Source organism: Lynx rufus, unplaced genomic scaffold (assembly GCF_022079265.1).
Source record: "Lynx rufus isolate CCGP_SWC_20201006 ecotype Redwood Valley unplaced genomic scaffold, mLynRuf1.p SCAF_9, whole genome shotgun sequence".
Taxonomy (NCBI): domain Eukaryota; kingdom Metazoa; phylum Chordata; class Mammalia; order Carnivora; family Felidae; genus Lynx; species Lynx rufus.
In genome coordinates, this window is record NW_025814897.1 from 8,544,712 (window position 1) to 8,570,816 (window position 26,105).

Consider the following 26,105-nt stretch of genomic DNA (forward strand, 5'->3'; position numbering starts at 1 on the left):
TTCTTCTAGCTGCGGGTTTTATTCTTCTTTTTCTAGTTTTTTAGGTGTAAAGTTAGGTTATTTGATATTTTTCTTGTTTCTTGATAGAGGCCTGTACCATTACAAACTTGCCTCTTACAACTGCTGTTGCTGTGTCCCAAAGATTTTGGACCATTTGTCTTCATTTTTATTTGTTTCCATATATTTTTTAATTTCCTCTTTGATATTTCAGTTGACCCATTCATTGTTTAGTAGCACGTTTTTTAGTCTCCATGCATTCTTGTTCTTTCCAGATTTTTTCTATAATGGATTTCTAGTTTTATGCAGTTGTGGTCAAAAAAGATGCTTGATATGATTTCAGCCTATCATGGTATCTGTTCTGGACAGTGTTACATGTACACTTTTAAAAATTGTGTATTCTGCTCTTTTGGGAGGAAATGTTTTCTGTCTGTTAGGTCCATCTGGTCTGATGTGTCATTCAAAGTCACTACTTCCTTGTTGATTTTCTGTCTGGGTAATTTGTCCATTCATGTAAGTGGAGTGTTAAAGTCTGTTATTAGTGTATTACTGTCATTTTCTCCGTTTATGTCTGTTAATATTTGCTTTATGTATTTAGGTTCTCCTATGTTGAGAACATAGATATTTATAATTGTTATATCCTCTTATTGGGTTGATCCCTTTATCATCATGTAGTGTCCTTTGTCTCTTGCTACAGTCTTTGTTTTAAAGTCTTACTGTGTCTGATGGAAGTATTGCTACCCCTGCTTTTTTGGGGGCTCCCATTTGCATGGTATGTTTTTCTACCCCTTCACTTTCCGTTTGTATGTGTCTCTAGGTCTAAAATGAGTCTCTTATAGGCGGCTTAGAGAATGGGCTTGTTTATCATTCAGTCACCCTATGTCTTTTGATTGGAGCATTTGGTCCATTTATATTTAAAGTAATTATTGACAGCTGTGTACTTATTGCCATTTTCGTTGTTGTTTTCTGGGTGTTCTGTTTTTTTGTTTTTTGATTGTTTGTTTGTTTTAGTTCTTCTCTGTTCTTTTTCTCTCTTCCCTTGTGGTTTGATAGCTTTCTTTAGTGTGCTTAGATTCCTTTCTCTTTATTATTTGCATATCTCTTATACATTTTTGATTTGTGGTTATCATTGGGTTGATATATAACGTCTTATGTGTATAACAGACTATGTAAGTTGATGGTTACTTCAGTTGGAACATATTCTAAAAGCACTAAGTTTTTATTCCCCCCACCATGTTTTATATATAGATTTCATATTTTCCAACTTTTTTTGTATATCCCTTGACTAATTTATGTGGATATAAGTGATTTTACTGTACTTTATATTTGCTTTTACCGGTGAAGTTTCCTTCCGTAATTTTCTTCTAGTTATGGCCTTTTCTTTTCACTTTTAAAGGATTCCCTCTAATATTTCCTGTAAGGCTGGTTCAGTGGTAATGGTCTTTAATTTTTGTTTATCTGGGAAACTATTTCTCTTCTTACTCTGGATGATCTTGCTGGGTAGAGTATTCATGGTTGTGGCGGTTTTTTTCTTTCTTTCAGCACTTTGAAACATACCATGCCACTCCTGCCGAATTGTATCCAAAACTTTATCTCGCCTGTAAAGTTTCTGCCCCCAAATCAGCAGACAGCCATAAGGGATTTCCCTTGTACGTAGCTATTTTCTTTCTTCTTGCTGCTTTTTAAGTTCCTCTTTAACACTACTTTTTGCCATTTTAATTATTATGGGTCTTGGTAAGGACCTTCTTGGGGGCCATTTCTGCTTCCTGACCTGGATATCTGTTTCCTTCCCCAGATTAGGGAAGTTTTCAGCTGTTATTTCTTCTTATAAGCTTTCTGCCTTCTGCTCTCTCTCTTCTCCTTCTGGGACTCTTCTGATGTGAATGATATTACTCTTGATGGTGTTGTTGAATTCCCTTAACCTACTCTCATTTTATTATTATTATTATTATTATTATTATTATTTTGCTATTCAGCTTGGTTGCTGTCCATTACCCTGTCTTTCAGATCACTGATCTGTTCTTCAGTGTCCTCACATCTGCTATTTATTTTCTGTAGTGTGTGTTTTTCTTAGTTGTGTTATTGAATTCTTCAGTTCTGACAGGTTCCTGTTTCATATTTTCTATCTCTATTTCTATCCCTATCTCTATTTCTATAAGTTCTCACAGATCATCTACTCTTTTCTCAAGTTAGTGAGTACCATTACTTTGAATTCTTTCTTAGGCATATTGCTTATCTCCATTTCATTTCGCTCTTTTACTGTCTTGTTACTTGTCTTGTTCTTTAGCAGATATTTCTCTGTCTCCTCATTCTGTCGGACTCCCTATTTGTTTTCCTGTGTTAGGTAGGTTCTCTGGGTCTTCTCGTCTTGCAGTGGTCTCGTGTAGAAGAGGTTCTGTGTCCTGTGTTCCCCGTGTGGACTGCATGTTCCTTGCTGTCGTGGCTCATCTGGATTGCTTTTGACCCAGCAAGCGGCATTGACCCGCTTCGTCTAGTTTGGGCATACTGGGCAGGGTTTGGTCCCCATACTGTTGAGAGGCCTGAGGCCACTGCCGTGGTTGCTTGGTGGGCAAGCCAGCGGTCAGACTCGGTATCTGCAGTTAGCTTCTCTGCCACAGCCACAGGGCGTGCTCCCCGTGTGACAGAGGGGCTCTTGTTGGTGAGCGGAGCTGGCGGTCAGACAAGGCGCGTGCCGTTGGCCTCTCTGCCACGTCTACAGGTTCACTGAAGAGCAGGGCTTACCCCCCTATGCCGCCAGCTAAGAGGCTGGCCTGCTGGAGCTGTGGGCGCACCGGCGTGTGGGGTTACCTCCCTCCCGGGGACAGGAGTCGCTTTGCAGTGGGGCCGGGCCCTCTGGGATTGCCTGCAGGGTGTGGTGGGACACAAGCTGCTTTGGAGGCCTGCCCGCCAGGGTGGGTGGATGAGACGGTGCAGGTCCGCAGGGGATGCCGGGGCAGGGTTTGTGGTGGTAGCGAGGTGGGTGTAGAGTGGCTAGGGCTGGCTCCTGCAAGCCTCTGGCCGTCTGGACTGGGCATCAGAGATGGCACCTGTCACACGTTGGCCCCCGGAGAAATCCACAGTTCTCTCCCCCTCCATCACACGTTCTCAGATTAGCCAATAAATCTCTTACGTGTATACCATAGGCGCTTTTCAAACTGCTGCTACCGTGCTGTGCCTGGGGGGGGGGGGGGGCGGTGATTTTGCTCCTCTGGCTCTTGACGGGCGGGGACTCGCTTTCCTCTTGCCCTCTGGCTCTACTGGCATTAAGCCCACTGATGTTTGTGGTTCCCCGAGTTGAGCCCTGCTGATTTTTAAAGCTCCTGAAGTTACGCCCCACTGGTTTTCAAAGCCAGATGTGGGTGGCCTCATCTTCCCAGGACAGGTCCCCTGGGGCCATGGGCACCTGGCATGGGGCCACGCCGTCGTCTTCTCCCCGCTTACGATTCCCTCCCACTTGTGGGTGTTCCCACCAGAGGTTAGGTTCCCAGCCGGGACTCCACCCTCCCACCCTTTTCAATGTAGCCCCCTTCCTATGACTACTTGTAAAAGGTCTGTTCTGCCAGTCTGGGGGTCATTTTCAGAATTAGTTATATGGGTGTAGCCGTTGGTGTATCCATGGGACAAGGTGAGCTCGGGGTCCTCCGAACCGTCTTCCCGACCCTCAGAGAGAGAGAGAGAGAGAGAGGAGAGGGAGAGGGACAGCGAGCGAGAGAGGGGAGAGAGGGGAGAGAGATTCCCGCCCCCCCCCCCCCCCGCTCTCGCTCTCCCCCACCCCCCCAGTCCTTGAGTTCTTCAGCAGGCTTCCGTGACCTGGTCACCCGATGACTTCGTTAAAATTAACTGTATCTCCACATTTTGCTTTAGTTTCTATCCGTGATGTGAGTAGTGAACAACAAGAAAAAAACCAGAGCGTCATCAGCCCCCCACATGATGATGTAGTACAGATTCTCCTGTTGAATGGAATGAAAACGAGGCACACCAGCCTTTTCTTTCTGATATGAACGAATTATTGAAAATCCTCCCTGTCCCTTCCCCCGCATCATGGCAAGTCCTCTATCTTGGTCAGGGAACCAGGATTTCTGGGTTTAGATCAAATCTCCTGACTGGTAGGTAGCCTTTATTGGTGTATTTTTGTGCAGAGTATTAAGATAAATAGTTTCTTTGCTGCTAATCTCAGGTAGACCACTTTTGGCCAGTAGAGTCCATGCTTGTATTGCCTCACTGATAACGATAAGGAGCCACCAAAAAAAATTACATAAGGGAAGAGTGGTATATGAAATTTGCCTTGAACAAGTTCACTCTGTAGAGAAGTTTCGAGAAGGATTTCAGCACTGAGACTGCAGAGAAGGGGACAGAATTATATTTGAAAATATATGCAAAGGTTAAATTATGGACAACTGGAAAAAAGGATGAACTAAGAATATTCATTGCTCTCGTACACTAATCAAAGGGCAGAGATTGGAGACGTTAACCATTTCTGCCTCCACCCCCAAATAAGGCTTGTGATCGGAACCAGCTGGTGTTAGTTAACAGGGACGCAGACAAGCTCTCCAGGTGAAACACTGAAGTCGTTTCCTTAAAGAGTGAACGGAAATCAGATACAGATTTTAGAGTCAGAGTGTGAGCAGAGAATATGTGTAAGTTGTGATAACTTTTCTTTACATCAAGACTAATGGGGTAAACCCAGATATTTATAACCTACAAGCAGAGTTTAGTATTCTTGATACATGTGATTTAGCTTCTGATCTTTTCAAACCACAAAGGCTTTCACGTATCTAATCTGGTTTGTGAGGTTTTGTGAACTTGAGAACTGGTTTCAGTTGTCAGTTTGAATACTGAAGGTCATTTTACCCAGGCTCTAAAATTTGCCTCCACTTATCTGGTGGATTCCTTGTCCTTGGGCCTGTTTGCCCTTGAAGTACATCCCCCGATTAATAAAGTAAAATCCTCCTGGACGCCTAGTGCAGGTGTTCAGTTTGCACTAACAGAGAGACTGCGAAATGCCAGAGTTCATTTGTATTTGGTTTTGGTTCTCAACACAAATCAAAATTCTGTGCAACGGACCCGTGTGGCTTTGAGCACTTGTAAGGTACCTAGTCCAAATTGAGATATTCTGTAAACGTACAATACATACCACATTTTGGAAAAGTATGCGAAATTTATTAACTTCTGTATTGGTTGTGTTAAAATGATCATTTTTGATAAGTCGAGTTAAATATTGCTAAAATTGTCTCAGCCGCCTTCTCCTTTTAAAATGTGCTATATCATGCCTTTTAAAATGATGTATATGGCTCACATTGTATCTCTACTAAATAGCCTCTCAGCGGAATGCTTTTTACGCCCCAGCTTAATCGGGGCTTACCTTTAATTAAAGGACAGCTTAATTTCCCCCTAAGTGAGTATCCTGGGTATTACTTACAGGCTAGCTGGCCGTGTCCCATTTCTCTTACTGTTGTAAAGAACATCCTTAGAGACTACAAAAAGAATCGAAGAATCATGACTAGTTTTCTGTTTTTAATTCTATCACTGTGGAATACGACAGAGACAAGTACTAGTTATATTCCACTGCATCTCTTTATAATCTTAAATCCACAGATGTGGTGGTCATCAGTCATGAGTTTTAATAGGCCAGTGGTCCATAAACTTTCCTGTTATCTGAGATGTGTTTAAACCGTAACCTAGCAATCAGCAACCTTAGTAATCCTATTACCTGTGAATGAAGTTAATTAAAGATCACCTAAGCAGTGTTCCCAATGATAAGACATGGGAAATGTTACCCAATTATATGAAAAAGGAAAAAGTGATTAGGGTCTATGTTCCCTACTTTTGCTGAAATTGAAGACCTCTTTACATGTACTTAATAGATACGTTCTCTTCAGCACTTGGATCGAGATTAACTAGGTGTGCTTCCTGTTACTAATTTTGGCTTCAAATAATGGACCTCATAAAGTCAACACAGTCTTTCTCCTTCCCTTTGTCCTTACACTTCTCCTTTCTCAAAACTCTGTTGGCCCCCCTGCCGTTAAATCTGTAACCAAGTGGAGGGTAATGATAAACTGTTTTACATTTCATATATTTCATCGTAATTTGGGCGTTGAATATTTTCCTTATTCCATCAGTGATTTTTCAGACTTGCATTTTCTTAAAAGCAGTATAACCCTGCAAATCTTGCTGGAAGCCCATTTTCTTTTTCTTTTTCTTTTTCTTTTTTTTTTTTTAATTTTTTTTTTAACATTTATTTATTTTTGAGACAGAGAGAGATAGAGCATGAACGGGGAAGGGTCAGAGAGAGAGGGAGACACAGAATCGGAAACAGACTCCAGGCTCTGAGCAGTCAGCACAGAGCCCGATGCGGGGCTCGAACTCACGGACCGCGAGATCGTGACCTGAGCCGAAGTCGGACGCTCAACTGACTGAGCCACCCAGGTGCCCCAGGAAGCCCATTTTCAAAACCGACAAAATCAGAGTTCCGTTTGAATTGAGTGGTATAGGCAGAGCTTTGTTTCCCACTTAAAAATCCTCTCCCCTGCTGCCTCGAAGGGTCTCTGAGCCACAGTGTGGAAGTTGGGCATTCAGTCTGGTGAACACCGATCAAGTACTCTCTAACAAGGGAGACATGGTTAGAGATTACTAACAGTCTCTAACAATGTAGTTTCCGGTGGTACGTGCAGTATCCTCAAGACCAGGTTTAGCTTCCGAGTGATCTTGGCCTGTCGGAGAAAAGATGAGAGATCATAAACTTGAGCAGCTGTACGAGTGCCAGAATTGGCATCGGTCAGTCAGTCGTATGAACCTTCAGGATAGAAGAAAATTTTGGATTCCTGTGAGGCGGCACCTGGAATTAATTAGACATTCTCATACAACATAAAATTTAGACTCCAGAGTGATAGAAGGCACAACTTTCTCTTCTTTCCACATTCAAGGTTCTATCCAGCTGCACTCTTTCCTGCTTAAGGAACATAGGATAGACGTGAGACATTCTTTTCCATAATCAGAAAACGATGAAAAAAATATGTTAGTGAAGAAGGTCTTAAAGCCATTTTTTAAAGAGTTCTTTAAAATTAAAATCTGTTTTCATAGGGGCGCCTGGGTGGCTCAGTCGGTTGAGCGCCGACTTCGGCTCAGGTCACGATCTCGCGGTCCGTGGGTTCGAGCCCCGCGTCGGGCTCTGTGCTGACAGCTCAGAGCCCGGAGCCTGTTTCAGATTCTGTGTCTCCCTCTCTCTGACCCTCCTCCGTTCATGCTCTATCTCTCTCTGTCTCAAAAATAAATAAACGTTAAAAAAAAATTTTTTTTTTAAAAATCTGTTTTCATATGTCCAGTATGGCCTATGTATGATCAGGGCCTAAAAATTGAGAAAAAAAAAATCAAGTAGTCAAATATTTGAAGAGTCCCTGACTATATTAATAATTTAGTGCTCGATATTTTTATTAGTTTTATCATATTACGATTATTCTGTCATTAAGGTCCTGTGCACCCTGACTTCTTGCCACATAACTAAGTCTAAACGCCAAGGACTTAGTACAAAAGATTCAAATATGGTTTTCTAGTTTAAAGGGATGCCTTTGGCTCTTACATATTTCACTGTAGGCACTTGACTGACAAACCCTGCTAACTTGTATCCTTGCAGGTAGCTTGATATAATGACCCATTAAAGCCGTAGGAGTTTTATAATCCTCCCTGGACCTTCCAGTGGAGGGGAGCGCATACTTCTAGGTCATATATTATACTTAAATAAAAAATGATATACAGAAGGTTATAAAAAAAAAAGCAAGTGTCCTTTTTTCAGTCCTCTGATTGATGAGCTTGATTACTTTTTGGTTTCTTTTGAAAACTCAGTGTGGTGATCTCTGTACATCAAATACATTTCCCTCAAAATCACAATTTACTGTTACTGGAGAGATTATTTTATGAGTTGCATTTTCATTCCAAAGTAAGTGTTTTCCATTTTCTACAAATTAGGACTACAGGGGCACGAGAGAGTAGAGGCACTGGTTTGTCGCCACCAGTGAGGTGACGAGGGCTCTCTATGCGCCTGGTGCCCTCCTGGGTGCCTTACGGACGCCGCCTTGTTCGTCTCCTACCCGCAGGGTACACAGGTTGACCTCCGTTTTAAACATTAGAAAATTGAGGTTCAGGGTGACTCACCGCAGTCACACAGAAAAGTGGTAAAGATACCTGATCACTTGTCTCATCCCAAAGGTCGGTCATTTTCACCATATTGGTCCACTCCCTGAGAGCCATCCCTGTTGAGCAGTCCTGGTATTATAACTGCTGTTGTTTCTGTTACAATAATTAGCTATGCTACTTTATTACTAGTACGACCTTCTAGGTATTATTTTTATAATTAGATCAGTTATGGAAAGACTTGTTTAAGCAGGAAGAGCTTTCCTTTGATCCTGTGAGTCCTGTGCTTGCTACATCAATACCAAAACAAGAGAATAAAAATCACCTATTTTTTTTATTGAAATATAATTGAAATATTATTGCCATATGCTGTATTCGTTTCGTGTGTACAACATAGTGACCCCACAATTCTATACATTAGAAAGGCTCCCCACACTCAGTGTACTTATCATCTGTCACCATACAAAGTTATTGGGATATTATCAACTCTATTGCCTGTGTACTTTTTTCCCTGTGACTTATTTTATAGCTGGAAGTGTGTCTGTCTCGGTCCCCTTCACCTCTTTTGCCTTTTCCCGTAAATCTCTTCTCTCCGGTAATGACCAGTGTGTTCTTTGCACACAAAGAACGTGTCTGTCTGACTTAATTCACTTAGCATAATACCTTCTAGGTCCATCCGTGTTTTCATGAATGGCAAGGTTTTATACGTTTTAAGGCTGAGGAGTGTTCCATTGTGTTATCTACCCCACATCTTCTTTATCCATTCTTCTGATGGACATTTAGGTTGCTTCCCTATTGTAAATAGTGCTGCAATAAACATAGGGGTTCATGTATCTTTTCGCATTGGTGTTTTCTTTTTCTTTGAGTAAATACCCAGGAGTGGAATCAGTAGACTGTATAGTACTTCTTTTGTAATTTTTTGAGGAACGTCTATACTGTTACCCATAGTGGCCAGATTATGGCAATTTATAATTCCACCAACAGTGCTCGAGGGTTCTCTGTTCTCTGCTTCCTCACTAACGCTTGTTCTTTCTTGCATTTTTGTTACTAACATTTTTGAAACTAGCCATTGTGACCGGCTTGCGGTAATCCCTGATTGTGGTTTTGATTTCCCTGAGGGTTAGTGATGTGTTCAGCATCTTTTCATGTATCTCTTGGCCATCTTTATGTCTTATTTGGAAAAATGTCTGCTTAGCTCCTCTGCCAATTTTTTTAATTGGATTATTTGTAGAGTTTTTGTTTTTGAGTTGTACAAGTTCTTTATATATTTTAGATAGATATAAGATATTTTCTTGTACACATAACTTCTCCCATTAGGTAGGTTGCCTTTTTATCTTGTTGATGGTTTCCTTCTCTTTGAAAAGGATTTTTTTTAATGTTTATTTTTGAGAGAGAGAGAGAGAGAGAGCACGAGTGGGAGAGAGACAGAGAGCGAGGGAGACAGAGAATCCGAAGCAGGATCCAGGCTCTGAGCTGTCAGCACAGAGCCCGACACGGGGCTCGAACCCACAAGCTGTGAGACCATGACCTGAGCCAAAATCAGATGCTTAACCGACTGACTCACCCAGGCACCCCCTGCAAAAGGTTTTTAGTTTGATGTAGTCCCAGCTGTTTATTTTGGGTTTGTTTCCCTTGCCTTGGAGACAAATCCAGAAAAATATTGCTGAGGCCGATATCCAAGATATTACTGCCTATGTTTTCTTCTAGTAGTTTTATGATTTGGGGATTTAAATTTAGGTCTTTAATCCATTTTGAATTTATTTTTGTGTACAGTGTTAGAAAGTGGTCCAGTTTTCCCAGCACCATTTACTGAAAACTCTGTCTTTTCCTCCTTGTATATTCTTGCCCCCTTTGTTGTAGATCAATTGACCGTAGAAATGTGGGTTTGTTTCTGGGCTCTGAACTTCGTTCCAACGATCTATGTGTCTTTTTTTGTGGCACTACCATGCTATTTTGAGTACTATCGCTTTGTAATACATCTTCAAATCTGGCATTGGGACACCTGCAGCTTTGCTGTTCTTTCTCAACATTGCTTCAGTTATTCGGGGTCATTTATAGTTGTAGACAAATTTGAGGATTATTTTTCTAGTTCTATAAAAAAAATACTGTTGGTATTTTGATAGGGATTGCATTGAACCTGAAGACTGCTTTGGGTAATATAGACATGTTAACGATATTTATTCCTTTATCCGTGTCTCACAGTTTTCAAAGTACAGATATTCTATCTCTGTGATTAAATTTCTCCCTAGGTATTGGGGCACCTGGGTGGCTCAGTTGGTTAAGCTTCCAACTCTTGATTTCACCTCAGATCACGACCTCACGGTTTGTGGGTTCAAGCCCCGCATCGGGCTCTGTGCTGACAGCACGGAGCCTGCTTTGGATTCTCTTTCCCCCTCTTTGTCAAAAATAAACATGTAAAAGAAGATTTCTTCTTAAGTATTTAATTCCTTTTGATGCGGTCGTAAATGGGATTGTTTTTTTATTCTTTATTTATTTTTGAGAGAGACCTTGAGACAGAGTGCAAGTGGGCGAGAAACAGAGAGAGAGGGAGGCATAGAATCCGAAGTGGGATCCAGGCTTTGAGCTGTCAGCACAGAGCCCAACCCAGGGCTCGAATTCACAAACCATGAGGTCATGACCTGAGCCAGAGTTGGACACTCAACCGACTGAGCCCCCCAGGCGCCCCAAGTGGGATTGTTTTCTTAATTTCTCTTTCTGCTAGCTCGTTATTAATGTATAGAAATGCAGCTATTTTATATCATGCTACTTTACTGAACTCATTTATTAGTCTGATGCGTTTTTGATGAAGTCTTTAGGATTTTCTGTATGTAATATCTTATCATCCATAAATAGTGACTGTTACTTCTTCCTTACCAATTTGGATATTTTTTGTTTTTGTTTTGTTTTGTTTTTTTGTTGTTGTTTTTGTTTTTGTTTTTGTCTAATTGCTTTAGCTAGGACTCCTAATACTATGTTGAATTAAAGTGGTGAGGGAGTGGACATCCTTGCCTTATTCCTGATCTTAGAGGGAAAGTTTTTTGGTTTTTTTCTTTACCATTGAGTATGATGTTAGCTGTGGGTCTGTCACAGATGGCCTTTATTATATTGAGGTATGTTCCCTCTGCACCCGCTTTGTTAAGAGTTATCATGAACAGATGTGTATTTTGTCAAACGCTTTTTCTACATCTATTGAGATGATTGTGTGGTTTTTTTTATCCTTCGTTTTGCTAATGGGGCAAATCATCCAGCCTTGCATCCCTGGAATAAATTGAGGTGAATGATCCTTTTAATGTATTATTGAATTGTTTGTTGATAATTAATTAAGGATTTTTGCATCTCTGTTCAGCAAGGATATTGTTCTGTAATTGTCTTTTTTTTTTTTTTTCTGGCTTTGGCATCAGGGTCATGCTGGCCTTGGTAGAATAAATTATGCTAGCTTGTTTAAAACAATATTATTGTTTCAGTAACTGGGAATGATAAGGGATCGGGTCCCAGTTGTCCAGGTGGGATTCAGGAGCCCACAGTTTGTCAGGTGACTCGGTCTTTCCCATGATCCTTTGGTTCTGCTTTCTCCCGTGTAACCGTCATTCTCAGACTCTTTCTGTAACAGCCCCACAAGCTACTTGTCCTTTTCTCATCCTTAAAAGAAGAAATAGGTGATGGTCTTTTCCTCAGAGCTCCAGAGAAAATAGTGAAAATTCTCACTGGCCTAACTTGTGTCCTGGGTCTATTCCTAAATCCGTCAGTGTGACAGCAAACACTGGTCCTCAACTTGGGGAGCTTCTGTCTTGGGCCTTCGTCCCGGGTAGGGAGAGGGAGAGAAGGGTGCAGGAATTGGGTCAGGTAAGAGTGGCTAGAAGCCCATCCTTAAATGAAAAGACCATTAGCCAATCAGGAATAACAAGCCAACACCTGGATGTACCTCATTTACTGGGTATTAAAAATAGCGAAACTGTATCTTACTAACAATTTTAGTTGATGTTTAATGTGAATGAAAAACAGGTTTTCTCAGCTCTCTTGTTTCAGTAGTACTGTGGTATTTAACAATTAGTGAGACCATATACAAATGTGAAAAAAAATGGGGGTGGGGGGTAAAAGCAGATGTGCTTGTCTTGTTCTGATCTTAGAGGAAAAGCTTTTAGCTTTTCACCATTGAGTATGATGTTAGCTGTGGGTTTGCCATATGTGGCCTTTACTACATTGAGGTATGTTCCCACTATACCCATTTTATTGAGAGTTTTTGTCACAAACGGGGATACTGAATTTTGGCAAATGCTTTTTCTGCCTCTGTTGAGATGATCATGTGGTTTGTCTTCCTCTTTTTGTTAATGTGGTGTGTGACACTGATGGGTTTGTGGGTATTGAACCATCCTTGCATCCGTAGAATAATTCCCACTCGATCATGATGGATGATCCTTTTAACTTAGATTTGAATTCTGTTTATATTTGGATGATGATTTTTACATGTATTTTCATTAGGGATACTGGTCTATTTTTTTTTTCTTTTGCAGTGTCCTGATCTAGTTTAAGATTAGGGTAATGCTGACCTCATAGAATGTATTTGGAAGCATTCCTTATCAGTTTCTTGTAAGAGGGATTTACTGTTCTTTATGTGTTTGTTAGCATTTATCTGTGAAGCCATATGTTCCTGGACTTTTGGTTTTTGACTGTTTTTTGATCACTAAGTTTCATTACAGTAATCAGTGTGTTCAGATTTTATGTGTCTTCCTGATTCAGTCTTAGAAGATTGTATGTTTCTAAGAATTGATCCATTTCTTCTAGGTTACCCATTTTCTTGGCATATAATTTTCCAGAGTAATTTCCCATAATCCTTTGTATTCTGGTGATGTCAGTTGTAAACTCTCTTTTCTGATTTCATTCATGAGTCCTCTCTTATTTCTTGGTTAGCCTAGCTAAGGTTTTACCAATCTTCTCTTTTTCAGAGAACCAGCTCTTAGCTTCATTGATCTTTCCTATTCTGTTTTAGTCTGTATTTCTGATCAGTATTGTTTCCTTCCTTCTTCTAGCTTTGGGTTTTATTTCTTCTTTTTTTTTTTTAATGTTTATTTTTGAGAGAGAGAGAGAGACAGACAGACAGACAGACACAGAATCCAAAGCAGGCTCCAGGCTCTGAGCTAACAGCTGTGGGGCTCGAACCCATGAGCTGTGAGAGCATGACCTGAGCTGAAGTCAGACATTTAACCAGCTGAGCCACCCAGGTATTCCTGTTTGTTCTAATTTCTTTAGGTATACGTTTAGATTTTTTTATTTAAGACCTTTCTCATTTTTGAGATAGGCCTATATTGCTATAAACTTGACTCTTACAACTACTTTTACTGTATCTGAAAGATTTTGAACTGTAGTGTTTGCATTTTCATTTGTCTCCAGGTATTTTTTTTTTAATTTTCCCTTTCTTTTTTAAAATTTTATTTTTAAGTAATCATTATTCCCAGGATGGGGCTCAGACTCACAATGCTGAGTTCAGCAGTCACGTGCTGTACCAACTAAGCCAGCCAGGTGCCCCTCTGGTTGTTTTTATAGTACTTCTCTGCTTTCTTGCTCTTTCCTTGTGATTGATGATTTTCTTTATGCTTCGGTTTCCTTATGCTTGGATTTCTCTTTGTGTGTATTTATTACAGGTTTTTGGTTTGTGACTATCATGAGATTGCTATATACTTAGGATGCTATATATGAAGCTGATGGTCACTTAAGTTCTAACACATTCTAAAACACTACATTTTTACTCCATGTTATGTTTATGTCCTATTTTACTTCAAGTGCCTTGTCTAATTTTTGTAGATATAATTTTACTACTTTTAATCTTTGTACTAGCTTTGTAAGTGATTGATCTGCTACCATTAAGTTTCCTTTTACCAGTGAAGTTTTTTCTTAATTTGCTTCTAGTTAGGGCCTTTTCTTTTCACTTAAGGAGTCCCTTTAATATTTCTTTGCAGACTGGTTTAGTGGTGATGCACTCCTCTAACTTTTCTTTGTGCAGGGCAACTCTTTTTCCTTCAATTCTGATCTCCTTGGGTTCATCTTGTTTAGGGCTCTTTATGCTTCCTGGAACCCGGAGGTCTGTTTCCTTTCCCAGGTTAGGGAAGTTTTCACGTCTTCTTTCTTGTAAATTTTCTACCCCTTTCTCATCTTCTGGGACCCCTATAATGCAAACATTAGTGTATTTGGCGTCCCAGAGATTCCTTAACCTCTCCTCATTTTTTCAAATGTTTACTCTTCAGCTTGGGTGCTTTGCATTGCCTTGTCTACCAGCTCGCCGATCTGTTCTTGTGCATCCTCTAATCTGCTGTTGATTCCCTTTAGTATGTTTTTCAATAAGCCACTGTATTTGTCAGCTTTGACTGGTTCTTTTTTTGTATTTTCCCTTTGTGGAAGTTCTCACTGAGTTCATGTATTTTTAGGACTGTCATCCATTGAGTGTCTTTAGGACCATTACTTTGAACTCTTTATCAGGTAGATAGGTTATCTCCATTTTGTCTAACTCCTTACCTGGGGTTTGTCTTTTTCTTGCTTTTGGATCACATTCCTCCATCTCCTTTGTCTGACCGTGTGTGTTACTATGTGTTAGGTCAGCTACATCTCCTGGCCTCGTGTACGAGGCGTTCTGTGGCGTCCAGAAGCACAGTGCACCCTCCTGCTGTGGCTGGGCACAACTCCTCTGGGTGCTACGGTGAGCGGAACTGCCTTTCAGCCCAGCTGTCTGCAAAGACTACCAGCGCCACTGCTGTGGGCACATGATCAGTAGGGCTTGTCCTTGGTGCCTCTGACTGAGAGGTCTGGCTGCAGTGTAGGTGCACTGGTTGGTGGGGCTAAGTGCCCCATCCCCGGGGGAAAAACTGCTATGGAGAGGTGCCGGTCCTGATCAGGGCTATCCATTGGGTGGGGTGAGTCCTCAGGGGAATGTCTGGGCAGGAAGAGTAGGGCTGGCAAGGTAGGTGCGGTGTCCGACTTGGTTCCTGCAAGCACTGGGCCAGCTAGAGTGAAGGAGAGCAAGGAGACCGGTGCCCAGAGCACCTTCAGATCCCTGCCCCTTACGTACACCTCCCAAATTAGTAACGCTTCGCATGTATCCCAGGCACTTTGCAACCTGCTGCTTCTCTGCTGTGTCCTGGGCTAAGAAATACAGCATGCTGACATTTTAAGGGAGGAAACACGATTTACTACAGCCCTCGAGCGCCCCCACCCCCCCACCAGAGTGAAGCCCCACCAGTTTTCAAAGCCTGACGTTCTGGTGGCCTGACTTCTCAGTGCAGGGTCCCAGGGCCAGGTATGCCCTCCTTGGTCGCCTCCCTCCTCAGGGAATAACTGCTCCTGTGGTCCCCTCCCACTGGGGGGGGCTTGCCGCCACACTAGGGTGTTTTTCCCCATGCCTGCCTGCTGTGTTGGTCTCCACGAAGTGGAGGGGTTGTGCCAGTGCCTCCCGGGAGGGGAGCGTGCTCAGGATCGTCGTGCTGCGCCTTCCTCGTCCTCCTCCCTGCAGCCTTCTTTACAGGCAACACAAATAACATGTTAATGCAAAACAAACACTCAAACTATAGCAGAATCAATGTGGAAGAGATAAGATAATGAAAAAGGGACTCATCTGTTTTCCTTTCAGGGCCATCAAAAGAATTGAAAAGCAGTCCCTTTTAATAGATCCCTCATTCCACTTTTAGATTTCTGTGTTTTTCAGTTAATCCTCCTGTCTACCACTGATGACAAGTTACAATCCTAAACTTTTATTTTTTAATGTTTATTTTGAGAGAGAGCATGAGCAGGGGAGTGGCAGAGAGGGAGAGAGAGAATCTCAAGCAGGCTCCACACTGTCAGCGCAGAGCCCAATGCAGGGCTAAAACTCAAAAACCGTGAGATCATGACCTGAGCTGAAATCAAGAGTCAGACACTTAACCGACTGAGCCACCCAGATGCCCCTAGAAGTTAGAATTCTAAAGTAACCCTTCCTATCCTTTGGTTAACCCAGTTAATGATATGTGCATATATAACTTGAGAAATAATATAGGACATTCTATTTCCTGCATATTGCTGATGGAATGGTTGGCCCATTAGCCCCCTCTTCTCAGTCTTGTTTTGTGGCAAACTACATTACAATATGTAGTGCCCTGAATTTTTCTATTACAAAGTATGCCTTTATAGCCCTTTAATCATCAGAGGTGACTAATCTAAAGACACATCAAGAAGTATACTTTAATTCTCCATTGGGAAGCGTATGTGGTGGTGTTACATAGCAAGTCATGTTATTTTGAGTGTTTATGGAATTGTCCTGTTGAAGACCAAACTGTGTACTTTTCCAATTTGTTACAGAGGTACATATGAATAAAGATAGTTCTGTTAGATATGGAGACCATGAATTTACGAGTGAAAAGTTAGGACAGTGCCAGTCTTAGGAAGAATACTCCAAAATGATCTGCATCTATTTTAGCTCCCCTTGGGTTCCAGGGTCCAGTTCACAGGGGGTTGCTCGTGACTGTGAGTCAGAGTCCCTCCACAGAAGTCTCTGGGCCTCCGTCACCTGGGCCCGAACTTAGTATCCTTCTCTGCTGTTGGGTCTGCAAAGTGATCTCTACAGTGAATTACACAAAGCTGTTGGGGAAGTTGCAGTGACTAAGAAATCTGCAGCTTGTGGCTTATTGAATTGAGGCTTCGTAGTTGCCACTGATGTTACAAAGCCTGTCTTCTTCAAACTCTGCCCACGGCCTGGCAGACACTCCACAAGTATCTACTAAGTCAGGTGCCTGGTCTCTCGGGGGCTTCCAACGTCCAAAATACTCTGCCTGTAGTACAGAACATGGCAGCCCTTAATACTATACAGCAGGTCTCTTCCCCACAGATTAATGGCATTGGGGGACACCAGAGGGACACGTGCTGCTAAGGATCCTCACAGGCGAAAGAGCAAGTGGACAGATGTCTAGGTATACCCACCATCGTGTGTGTTTCTGGGCCTGGGTGAAACAGGAAAAGTCCATACAAATTGCAGACACAAGCAAGGACAGGGAAAGGTTAAGGTTGGATGAAGACATGTTTCTTTTCTATTTTTATTTTTTTTTTTTAATTTACATCCAGATTAGTTAGCCTATAGTCCAACAATGATTTCAGGAGATTCCTTAATGCCCCTTACCCATTTAGCCCATCCCCCCTCCAGTAACCCTCTGTGTGTTCTCCATATTTGTCTCTTATGCTTTGTCCCCCTCCCTGTTTTTATATTATTTTTGCTTCCCTTATGTTCACCTGTTCTGTGTCTTAAAGTCCTCATATGAGTGAAGTCATATGATATTTGTCTTTCTCTAATTTGGCTTAGCATAATACCCCCTGGGTCCATCCACATAGTTGCAAATGGCAAGATTTCATTCTTTTTGATTGCTGAGTAATACTCCATTGTGTGTGTATGTATATGTATATATGTATGTATATATACATGTAGGTATGTATATGTGTATATACATATACATACACATACACCACATCTTCTTTATCCATTCATCCATTGATGAACATTTGGGCTCTTTCAATACTTTGGCTGTTGTTGATACTGCTGCTATAAACATTGGGGTGCATGTGCCCCTTTCAAACAGCACACCTGTATCCCTTGGATAAATGCCTAGTAGTTCAGTTGCTGGGTCATAGGGTAGTTTTATTTTCAATTTCTTTTGAGGAACCTCCATACTGTTTTCCAGAGTGGCTGCACCAGCAGTGCAAAAGAGATCCTCGCCAATATCTGTTGTTGCCTGAGTTGTTCATGTTAGCCATTCTGAGAGGTGTGAGGTGGTATTTCATCATGGTTTTGATCTGTATAACCCTGATGATGAGTGATGTGGAGCATTTTTTCATGGGTCAGTTGGCCATCTGGATGTCTTTGGAGAAGTGTCTATTCGTGTCTTTCACCCATTTCTTCACTGGATTGTTTTCTGGGTGTTGAGTTTGATAAGTTCTTTATAGATTTCAGATACTAACCCTTTATCTGATATGTCAGTTGCAAATATCTTCTCCCATTTCATTCAGTTGCCTTTTCGTTTGGCTGATTGTTTCCTTTGCTGTGCAGAAGCTTTTTATTTTGATGAGGTCCCAGTAGTTCATTTTTGCTTTATTTCCCTTGCCTCTGGAGACATGCTGAGTAAGAAGTTGCTGTGGCCAAGATCAAAGAGGTTTTTGCCTGCTTTCCCCTCGAGGATCTTGATGGCTTCCTGTCTTATATTGAGGTCTTTCATCCATTTTGAGGTTTTTTTTGTGTATGGTGTAAGAAAGTGGTCCAGGCTCATTCTTCTGCATGTCTCTGTCCAGTGTTCCCAGCACCACTTGCTGAAGAGACTGTCTTTATTCCATTGGATATTCTTTCCTGCTTTGTCAAAGATTAGTTGGCCATACGGTTGTGGGTCCGTTTCTGGGTTCTCTGTTCTGTTCCACTGACCTATGTGTCTGATTTTCTGCCTCCACCTTTCTCCATCATTTCCCAACGCCAGTATGTGAGGAAGTGTATATATCCTGATCACCCAAGAACTTTGTCTCTTACCTGTGCCTGCATTTCAGTAACAAGGTAACCAAAAACGAAGAGGGTTAAGGGTCTCTTCTGATCTGCCCCTGAATCCATGCCCATGGGTCTGGAAAATGCATCTGTGAATCACAGATGAAAACGGGTGGAAGACTCATCCAGCCGCAGCCCCATGGCTTCTCCCAGGTCACCTTTTCAGAAAGATTTCAAAGACTGCCACCAGCAGTGCCTCCCAGCAGGTGTGTGAGGCTTCAGGAACAGCCTGCATTGTCGGAGATGCCCGAGGCCAAGGCATTCGGTTGTGGGGGGGAGGGGAGGCTCATGTTTAGCCCCCGTCATTCCTGTTCCATGCATCAAGCAGAGCCGTGCAGGGTCACCACCCCAGGCAGGCAGCCAGTATCCGCCTTCCCGCGGAGGTGCGTAGGACTGAAGACCTGCTGTAGAGGACTTTGGTACATGTCTGCACGTATCTGCAGAGCAGGGGAAGGTAAGTGAAGACGGAGAATGTCAGCCATGAAAAGGGCACCTGGGCTCTTTCCCTGTCTGATTCACCCAGCAGTGCTGGGTAACTTCTCAACGCCCTCGAGTCCTTGCAGCTCCGAAGGGAGAAGGCTGATCTTCCCCATGTTGAGATGAAAAGTTGCTTTGTATGGCTCTCCGGCCAGTTTCATCTTACTGTTTGGTAGCCTGACTCCTGTCTCCCCTTTCTTTCTAGTTATCAGGGCAACCGTTTGCCAGCCGGATACTTGATCTTACCCCAGTTCGCAAGACTCCTTTGTTCCTTCCTCTTCATCATTTCTGCTGCCCTGTGTTTTGCATGATGAATGTAGGGGATCTTGGAGGTAGAGTTCACATCAGAACATTTGGGTAAGGCCAGCAATTTTCCTTCTTCCAGAGGGAAGTTATCCTCAGACCCTGAAGCCACTGGGAAGTATCCATCCAAAAAGTTGTCTCCTTCTTCTCAGTTCCAGACAAAGAGGGGAAAGGGGGAAAGGAGGAACAGCAGAGAAGGCTTTGAGAACTAGGAGAAAGGAGCCTTGGGTTTCTCATTCATTCTTTATGGCTGTCCCAGTTCATCTTTTCATTAATTTCCTGATGTTCAGAGATACCAGTACTCCTTTTATTATTTTCAGTAAGGTTTTTCTAAAAATCCTTATAAACATACCAATTTCTCTACTTCATCTGAGCCTTTCTGTGGCCACTGCAAAGCAGGATTTTTATAAGCATGCTGATTCCAAACATGACAGAGTAAAAGAAGCCTTTCAAGAAAGACACCTGCTGGTCGGCCCCGGGTGTTGGTGAATCACCTGTGAACTCTGAGCCTGTATTACACGTTTTGCTCAGTAGTAATTCAGAATTTGCAGTAAGAGTTTCAAATTCTCCCTGGGAACCCAGTCGAACTGAGTCAAAAGGACACATTCTGTCAGACATTCAGGCTCTCTTATGTAATCACAGGTGGCCACAAATGTTCCAACAAATTCAGCATCACAAAGACTCACTTGAGGTGTACCGTCTTTATTGCCAAATTGTTGAAACAAAAAAAAAAAAATCAAGGCCCAATGGAATATGCCAATTCATAAATATAGAATTAGCTATTTTTATTACAGAGAAAATGCATGCAGACATAGCCCATAAATGACTACAGACTGTAATGAGTCTTCTCTATTTATATGGAATTAAAGCTTCAGTTCTTAAACATCATCCTACTTTCTTTTGGTAAACATTCAACAGATAGTTCATTTGCCCTAGTAGCTACATTGTGCTTGCTCTGACGTCCTGTTTTGCATATATTTTTTAATCAGGCTTACTCTGTTTTTCTAATTCCTTATCAGAACCTCCTACAGTTGCCCTTTCTATTGTATCCAGCACCTGTGATTAGTCACATCCTTCAACATGTCTCAGGAAGGTTACCTTAAGTTCAGTCTCCAGAAGCTCTCCTAGTCTGTACAAGTCCCATCTGCACTTGGGAACCACCGAGTAGTTCTCTGCTTGGGCTTTTAATAATTCTGGGGATGATTCTGGGCCTTGGGGGCTGGAAGGCACTTCCAAGACAACAGCCACCATTCCAGGGATTTCATGGTTAGCGTTCATTTCTTTGATCCAGTCAGGAGATGACCGGCTGAGAAAAGGGCCAGAGGCTGGGAGACCCACTGTTCACATCAGCACTTGGACTGCCTCTCGCGGCCCCCACGTGAGCTCTGATCTGGGTCAAGCATGAGAGCCAATTGCTAATTGCATTAAATATGATTTCACATTAGTGTGGGGTGTTACTATACCTGGAGATGGAACTACTATGTTTTAGGAAAAGCACGCCTTCAACTTCACCAAGTATTGCCAAATTGTTCTCCTGAATAGTTGTACCAATTTACACTCCCACCTGTAATGTATGAGTTCCTACTTTCACACATCCTTGGCAACATCTGGTGTTTGCAGACTTTATTTTTTCCAATCTGATGGGTGTGAAGTGGTGTCTCATTTTGGGCTTTAATTTGCATTTCTTCACTATTGAGCATCTTTTCATATGTTCGTTGGTCATTTGGGTTTCCTCTTCTGTGAATTCACTGTTCATATCTTTTGCCCTAAAAAAATGGTTATTCTCAACGTATAGGAATACTTTACATAATCTGAGTCCTAGCTTTTTTTTTGGCTCTGTATGTTGCACATATCTTGTTCTAATCTATGGCCTGTTTATGCATATGCATTTTTGTTCATGCTTTTACATAAAAAGTCTTATGTACTCAAGTTCATCCGTCTTTTCCTTGATAACACACAGTTGTATGTCATCTTTAAGAAGTATTTCCCCATCCTAATGTCAGTGTATCCTGTAATTTCTTTCAAAGTTTTATAGTATTTTTCACATTTGAATCTTTGATCTACAGCTTATTTTTGTCTATGGTAAGAGCTAAAAAATACAATTTTATGGTTTCCATATAAACTCCCAGTTCTAGTGCCATTTGTTAAATGGTCCATCTTCAAATTAATTTCTAATGTCACTTATACACAAGTCTCACCTTCAGCTTGCTTTTCTGTTACATGTTTTTTCCATCTTTGCCCATATCAATATAACCTTGATTGGATATCACTAGTTTTATGCTACATATTGATCATTATATTCTTGGCCTTTTTCTTCTCCCATAGCAATTTTAGGATGAGCTTCTCAAGTTCCCTAAAAATCCTATGGAGGGCTTTTATTGGAATTTCAGTGAGCTTGCAGATTCATTTGAGAATTGTTGTCTACATAAAGTGAGTCTTGCCATCCATGAAAATGGTATATTGTTCCTTTCATTCATGTCTTCCCTTTGTTTTTAACATTTATTTTTGAGAGAGACAGAGCTTGAGCAGGGGAGGGGCAGAGAGAGAGGGAGACACAGAATCTGAAGCAGGCTCCTAGCTGTCAGCACAGAGCCTGACACGGGGCTTGAACTCAAGAAACTTGAGATCATCCCCTGAGCCCATGTCCGACACTTAACCGACCGAGCCACCCTGGCGCCCCCAGGTCTTGTCTTATGCCTTCATTATAGGCTTTCTCTTTTTGTTTTCTCTAGAAAACTCTTGCCTCTCTTTTTCCTCCTTAGACTTTAGTTTTTGTTACTTTTACAAATGGGATTTTTGTTAATTAAAACTTGAAATTGGCTTGCTACTGTATAACAGTACAAATTTTTTAACTACAACCTTGTATCTTGTATCTTCAGTGTAATAACATGTTGTAAAAGAATATTGTCTGTAGGATACAGCCCTGTCTGTGGAAATCTGTTCGGTGGCATAGTACCTAGCCAATTTTACAAATCTTCCACATGGTCTTGAAAAGATTTTTCTCTTACTCTCTGCAGGGTCTTGTGCATGTCCATGAGATCAAGCTCGTCATGGATCCAGTCATCTATATTCTCACTAAATGTTTTCTGCTTCACTGTTCAATTACTGTTTTTTCTTCTAGGAATCCGTTCATCATTTCCATTACTCAGTTCACAATGAGGATAGCTTCCTACCCTAAATTCGTTTTTACTATTCGTTTTTGTGAATTCATTTTTACTATTGTTTAATAACTTTTTTATCCCTCTGTTTTCATACATTAAAAGAGCTTTCCAAGTTTTCTTTAGTTTATGGTACAACTAAAAAAGCAGACAAGGATGTCCTTAGCTACAACTAACAGAAAACTTGACTACAGTTTCTTAAAATGGGGGAAGTATCTTTTGTGAAATAACAAGGCCCGAGAGATAGGTGCATGTCTTTCTGCTCAGAAACCAGGCTTTCTTTATGTCCTTGTGCATCATTCACAGTGTGGTCCCCTCCCGCCTTGGGCCGGTCGGATGGCAACGGGGGTTGTGGGACAAGGAGAGGACAACAACCTTTACCATCAGGATTGCGGGGCCTGATACCCCTTGAAGCATCTGGAGCATCTCTGTTCTGTGACTGTAAATGATTTGCTGTTGCCACACATTTTGTGAACATTCTTTAATTAGGAGATAGAATCTTCTATTTCTGCAGTAAAATGTGACCATTTCCCTTCCCAAGTGAAGTCACCAGGGAGCAAGTGCTCATGTCGAGGCAGAAGCAGTAAAATGCACAAGCTTCACTAAACCAGGTGTCATTCGGGACTAGCAAAGTACAACACACTTAGATTTCAAAGCATTAATACAAAATAAAAATACGGTCAGTTTTTAGCGAGTGTTTGCATTTAGGAACGGTATATATAGTCTCTTAAGAGATGATCCCATTCTTTCCTATAGCTTTCCAAAAGACTGATTTGAGTATTTTCTATGAAACTCAACATCACTTTGTCCTTTGCTGGGGCATCGGCAGGACCATCGCGTAGCCCTTCTTACCTAGGAAATAGGACCTCAGACTCCCCCTTCCTGTATCCCTTTCTCTGAAACTTTACTGCCTCTGATTCTGCCCCTAACCTTGCCCCAGCCCGGTTTTTGGAACATGGAGTGTTAACACTGCAGTTTGCATCCCCAGCCTTCGGTATCTACAGAGCAGGTCGGTCTATCTCTGTTTTATCCTTAAAAGGATGATATAGATGGTTCTAGTACTTCCTCGGAGGAGTCTACGAGAATATATTAATACACCTAATGTTCAGTTTGTGCTAAAAATGAACAGAGCATTTACTTACCTTACTTGATTCACCCCCTCCTTAGCACCGAGAAGTAAAGAATATTTGTCTCCATTATGGAGCTCAAGCTGCAAAAAAAAACAAAAAAACAAAACAATCTTTACATTCAAAGTTTTAAAAACTGTATCAATGTTATTTTTGATTAGATTAAAATGCACAGGCAGAGCCTGGTGCTAGATAAATATTTATTGAGTGACTGCACTTTTATTTGAGCATTTTCTTTTAGGCACTAAGACTGCTTAATCCAATTTTGAATGCCCTTTTGTCATCATTAAGCCTTGTCGGGCACAATAGTGTTAAACAGAAACCAGGTGTCTTTTCATTGAAGAACATGGGAAGTGTCTCTCGTAGGAGATTAAGCATTGTAAGCGTGATTTTCCGTTTATAGATATTATTCTGTGTGGCTTCTTTTTACATTTGACTGAAATTCTTGCTGTGGTGGTGAAGTCTTCCCTTTGTCCTGTCCTGATTTAAAAGAGCTTGTAACTTTCAGACTAGTTAACCTTTACAACTGACATTTAAAAACTTTTTTTTTATTCTCCACCCATTAATCTCAATTTTCCTATTTCTTTCTCACAGATTTTCAGCTTTTCAGTTTACCTGAATGTTTCTCTGAGCCATACAACTCCATCTTAAATTCGAAATGCATTACTCTTGTCATTAGGGGATCATTTCTGTTTACAAATTTGAATGAAGTTGTAACTTTAGATTTTGTTGTGTCTTAACGTGTTCTCAAATAATGTTTCAGCCATGGAAACAAAGAAGTCTTTTCCTGCCGGGGAATAAAATTGGCAGTGGATTGGTTTTTGGAAAGAGGCCACAAAGATATTACAGTTTTTGTTCCCGCTTGGAGGAAAGAGCAGTCCCGACCTGATGCTCTTATCACAGGTAAGCCCCGTCAGCTGTTGGCTTGCAGCTTCCATACACACCTGTGCAGGTGTCGGGCACTATCAGGTGTTTCACTGAGACGCTCGTCTGTTTCAGTTTAGTCAGCGCGTGTGACGGCCACTCTCTCTTGGGTGACGCCTCAGAGTTGCTGGTGAGTTTGCAAGCTATCTGATTATGTTAAGAAAACAGCAATCCTTGCTCCATAGCCAGTTATCTGGGCTTGGGGTTTCGTTTTTAACTTGGAAGCCTTTTACTTCAAATTTTGTGAAATTTTGACCTTCAAAATTCTGGCTTTGCCACCAACTCCCAGCCGTTGACCGGGAGCATCAAGCTGAATGAACATCCTTGGACCTCCGTTTTCTCACCTGCTGTATGAAATGAGTGCCTGGTCGAAACCGACCCGTAACACCCTGGAGGTATGCTCTCTGGGGTCAAGTAGAAGGAAACGACTTGATCTCAGTCAAGTATCTGTTATTTCGCACTGTTTTGTAATTTGTAAATGTGTGAGTTTCAGGCAAAAACTGTCAATGACTCTCTGTCCACGTACAACCCTTCTTGCCCCTCTCTTCACCGCCAACATGAACAAAATCTAAAGAGCCTGTGTGAAGAAAACGACATTTTCAAATCAAAAACAAACGGAGAGACCACATACCTGAAGGGAAGATTAAAGACTCTCATTTTATCTGTAATCATGAAACCATTATTAAGCTAGCCTAAGAACAGATAGACAAGATATGGAGGAGTCCAGAGCTGTGGAATTAGACCCTGCTCTGTATAAACTGTCATGGGAAGAAGGTGGCATAAATTCAACCAGGGGCACCAAGACACTGGATAACTCTTGGGGAAAATACACATATTTAGATCCTTCTCTTGTAACATGTGACAGGAAACTCCAGACAGTTGAAGAATTTTCACAACACAATCGTCTCCGAGTGGCTGGGAAGACCTTTCTAAATGTAACATTTTTAGAAGACATTAGGAAGGAAATGACACGTACTTGCATTAAAATTTAAACTTGCGTGTTTTGGGAAGTCTTCTGAGGCAAATAAGAAAAGTCACCGTGTTTAAGGGGAAAAAAGGACAACAAATAAAGAACTTCTGTCCTTAACACATCAAGAGCTCACACACATTGGTAAAATCAATGCAGAGCCCTCCCAGAAATGGTAATGTGGTGGGAACAGTCTGCTCACAAAAGAATTCAAGTGCCCCGTAAGAGGAAAAAGTTCAACCACATTCGTCGTTAAAGAAGTGCAACCTCGGGGCACCTGGGTGGCTCAGTCGGTTCAGCGTCCGACTTCAGCTCAGGTCACGATCTCGCGGTCCGGGAGTTCCAGCCCCGCGTCGGGCTCCGGGCTGACAGCCCAGAGTCTGGAGCCTGCTTCGGATTCTGTGTCTCCCTCTCTCTCTGCCCCTCCCCCATTCATGCTCTGTCTCAAAAATAAATAAACGTTAAAAAAAATAATAAAAAATAAAAAAAAA

At 41.7% G+C, this 26,105-nt stretch overlaps 1 protein-coding gene across 1 annotated transcript in view; it reads left to right on the forward strand.

Moving 5' to 3' along the window:
* Window positions 1-26,105, forward strand: part of ZC3H12C (zinc finger CCCH-type containing 12C) — an 87,425-nt gene that overhangs the window by 47,198 nt on the left and 14,122 nt on the right. Inside the window, exon 3 of the mRNA XM_047071158.1 lies at window positions 24,487-24,626. Within this exon, the coding sequence (XP_046927114.1) occupies window positions 24,487-24,626 (140 nt within the window). The remainder of the gene's footprint in view (window positions 1-24,486; window positions 24,627-26,105) is intronic.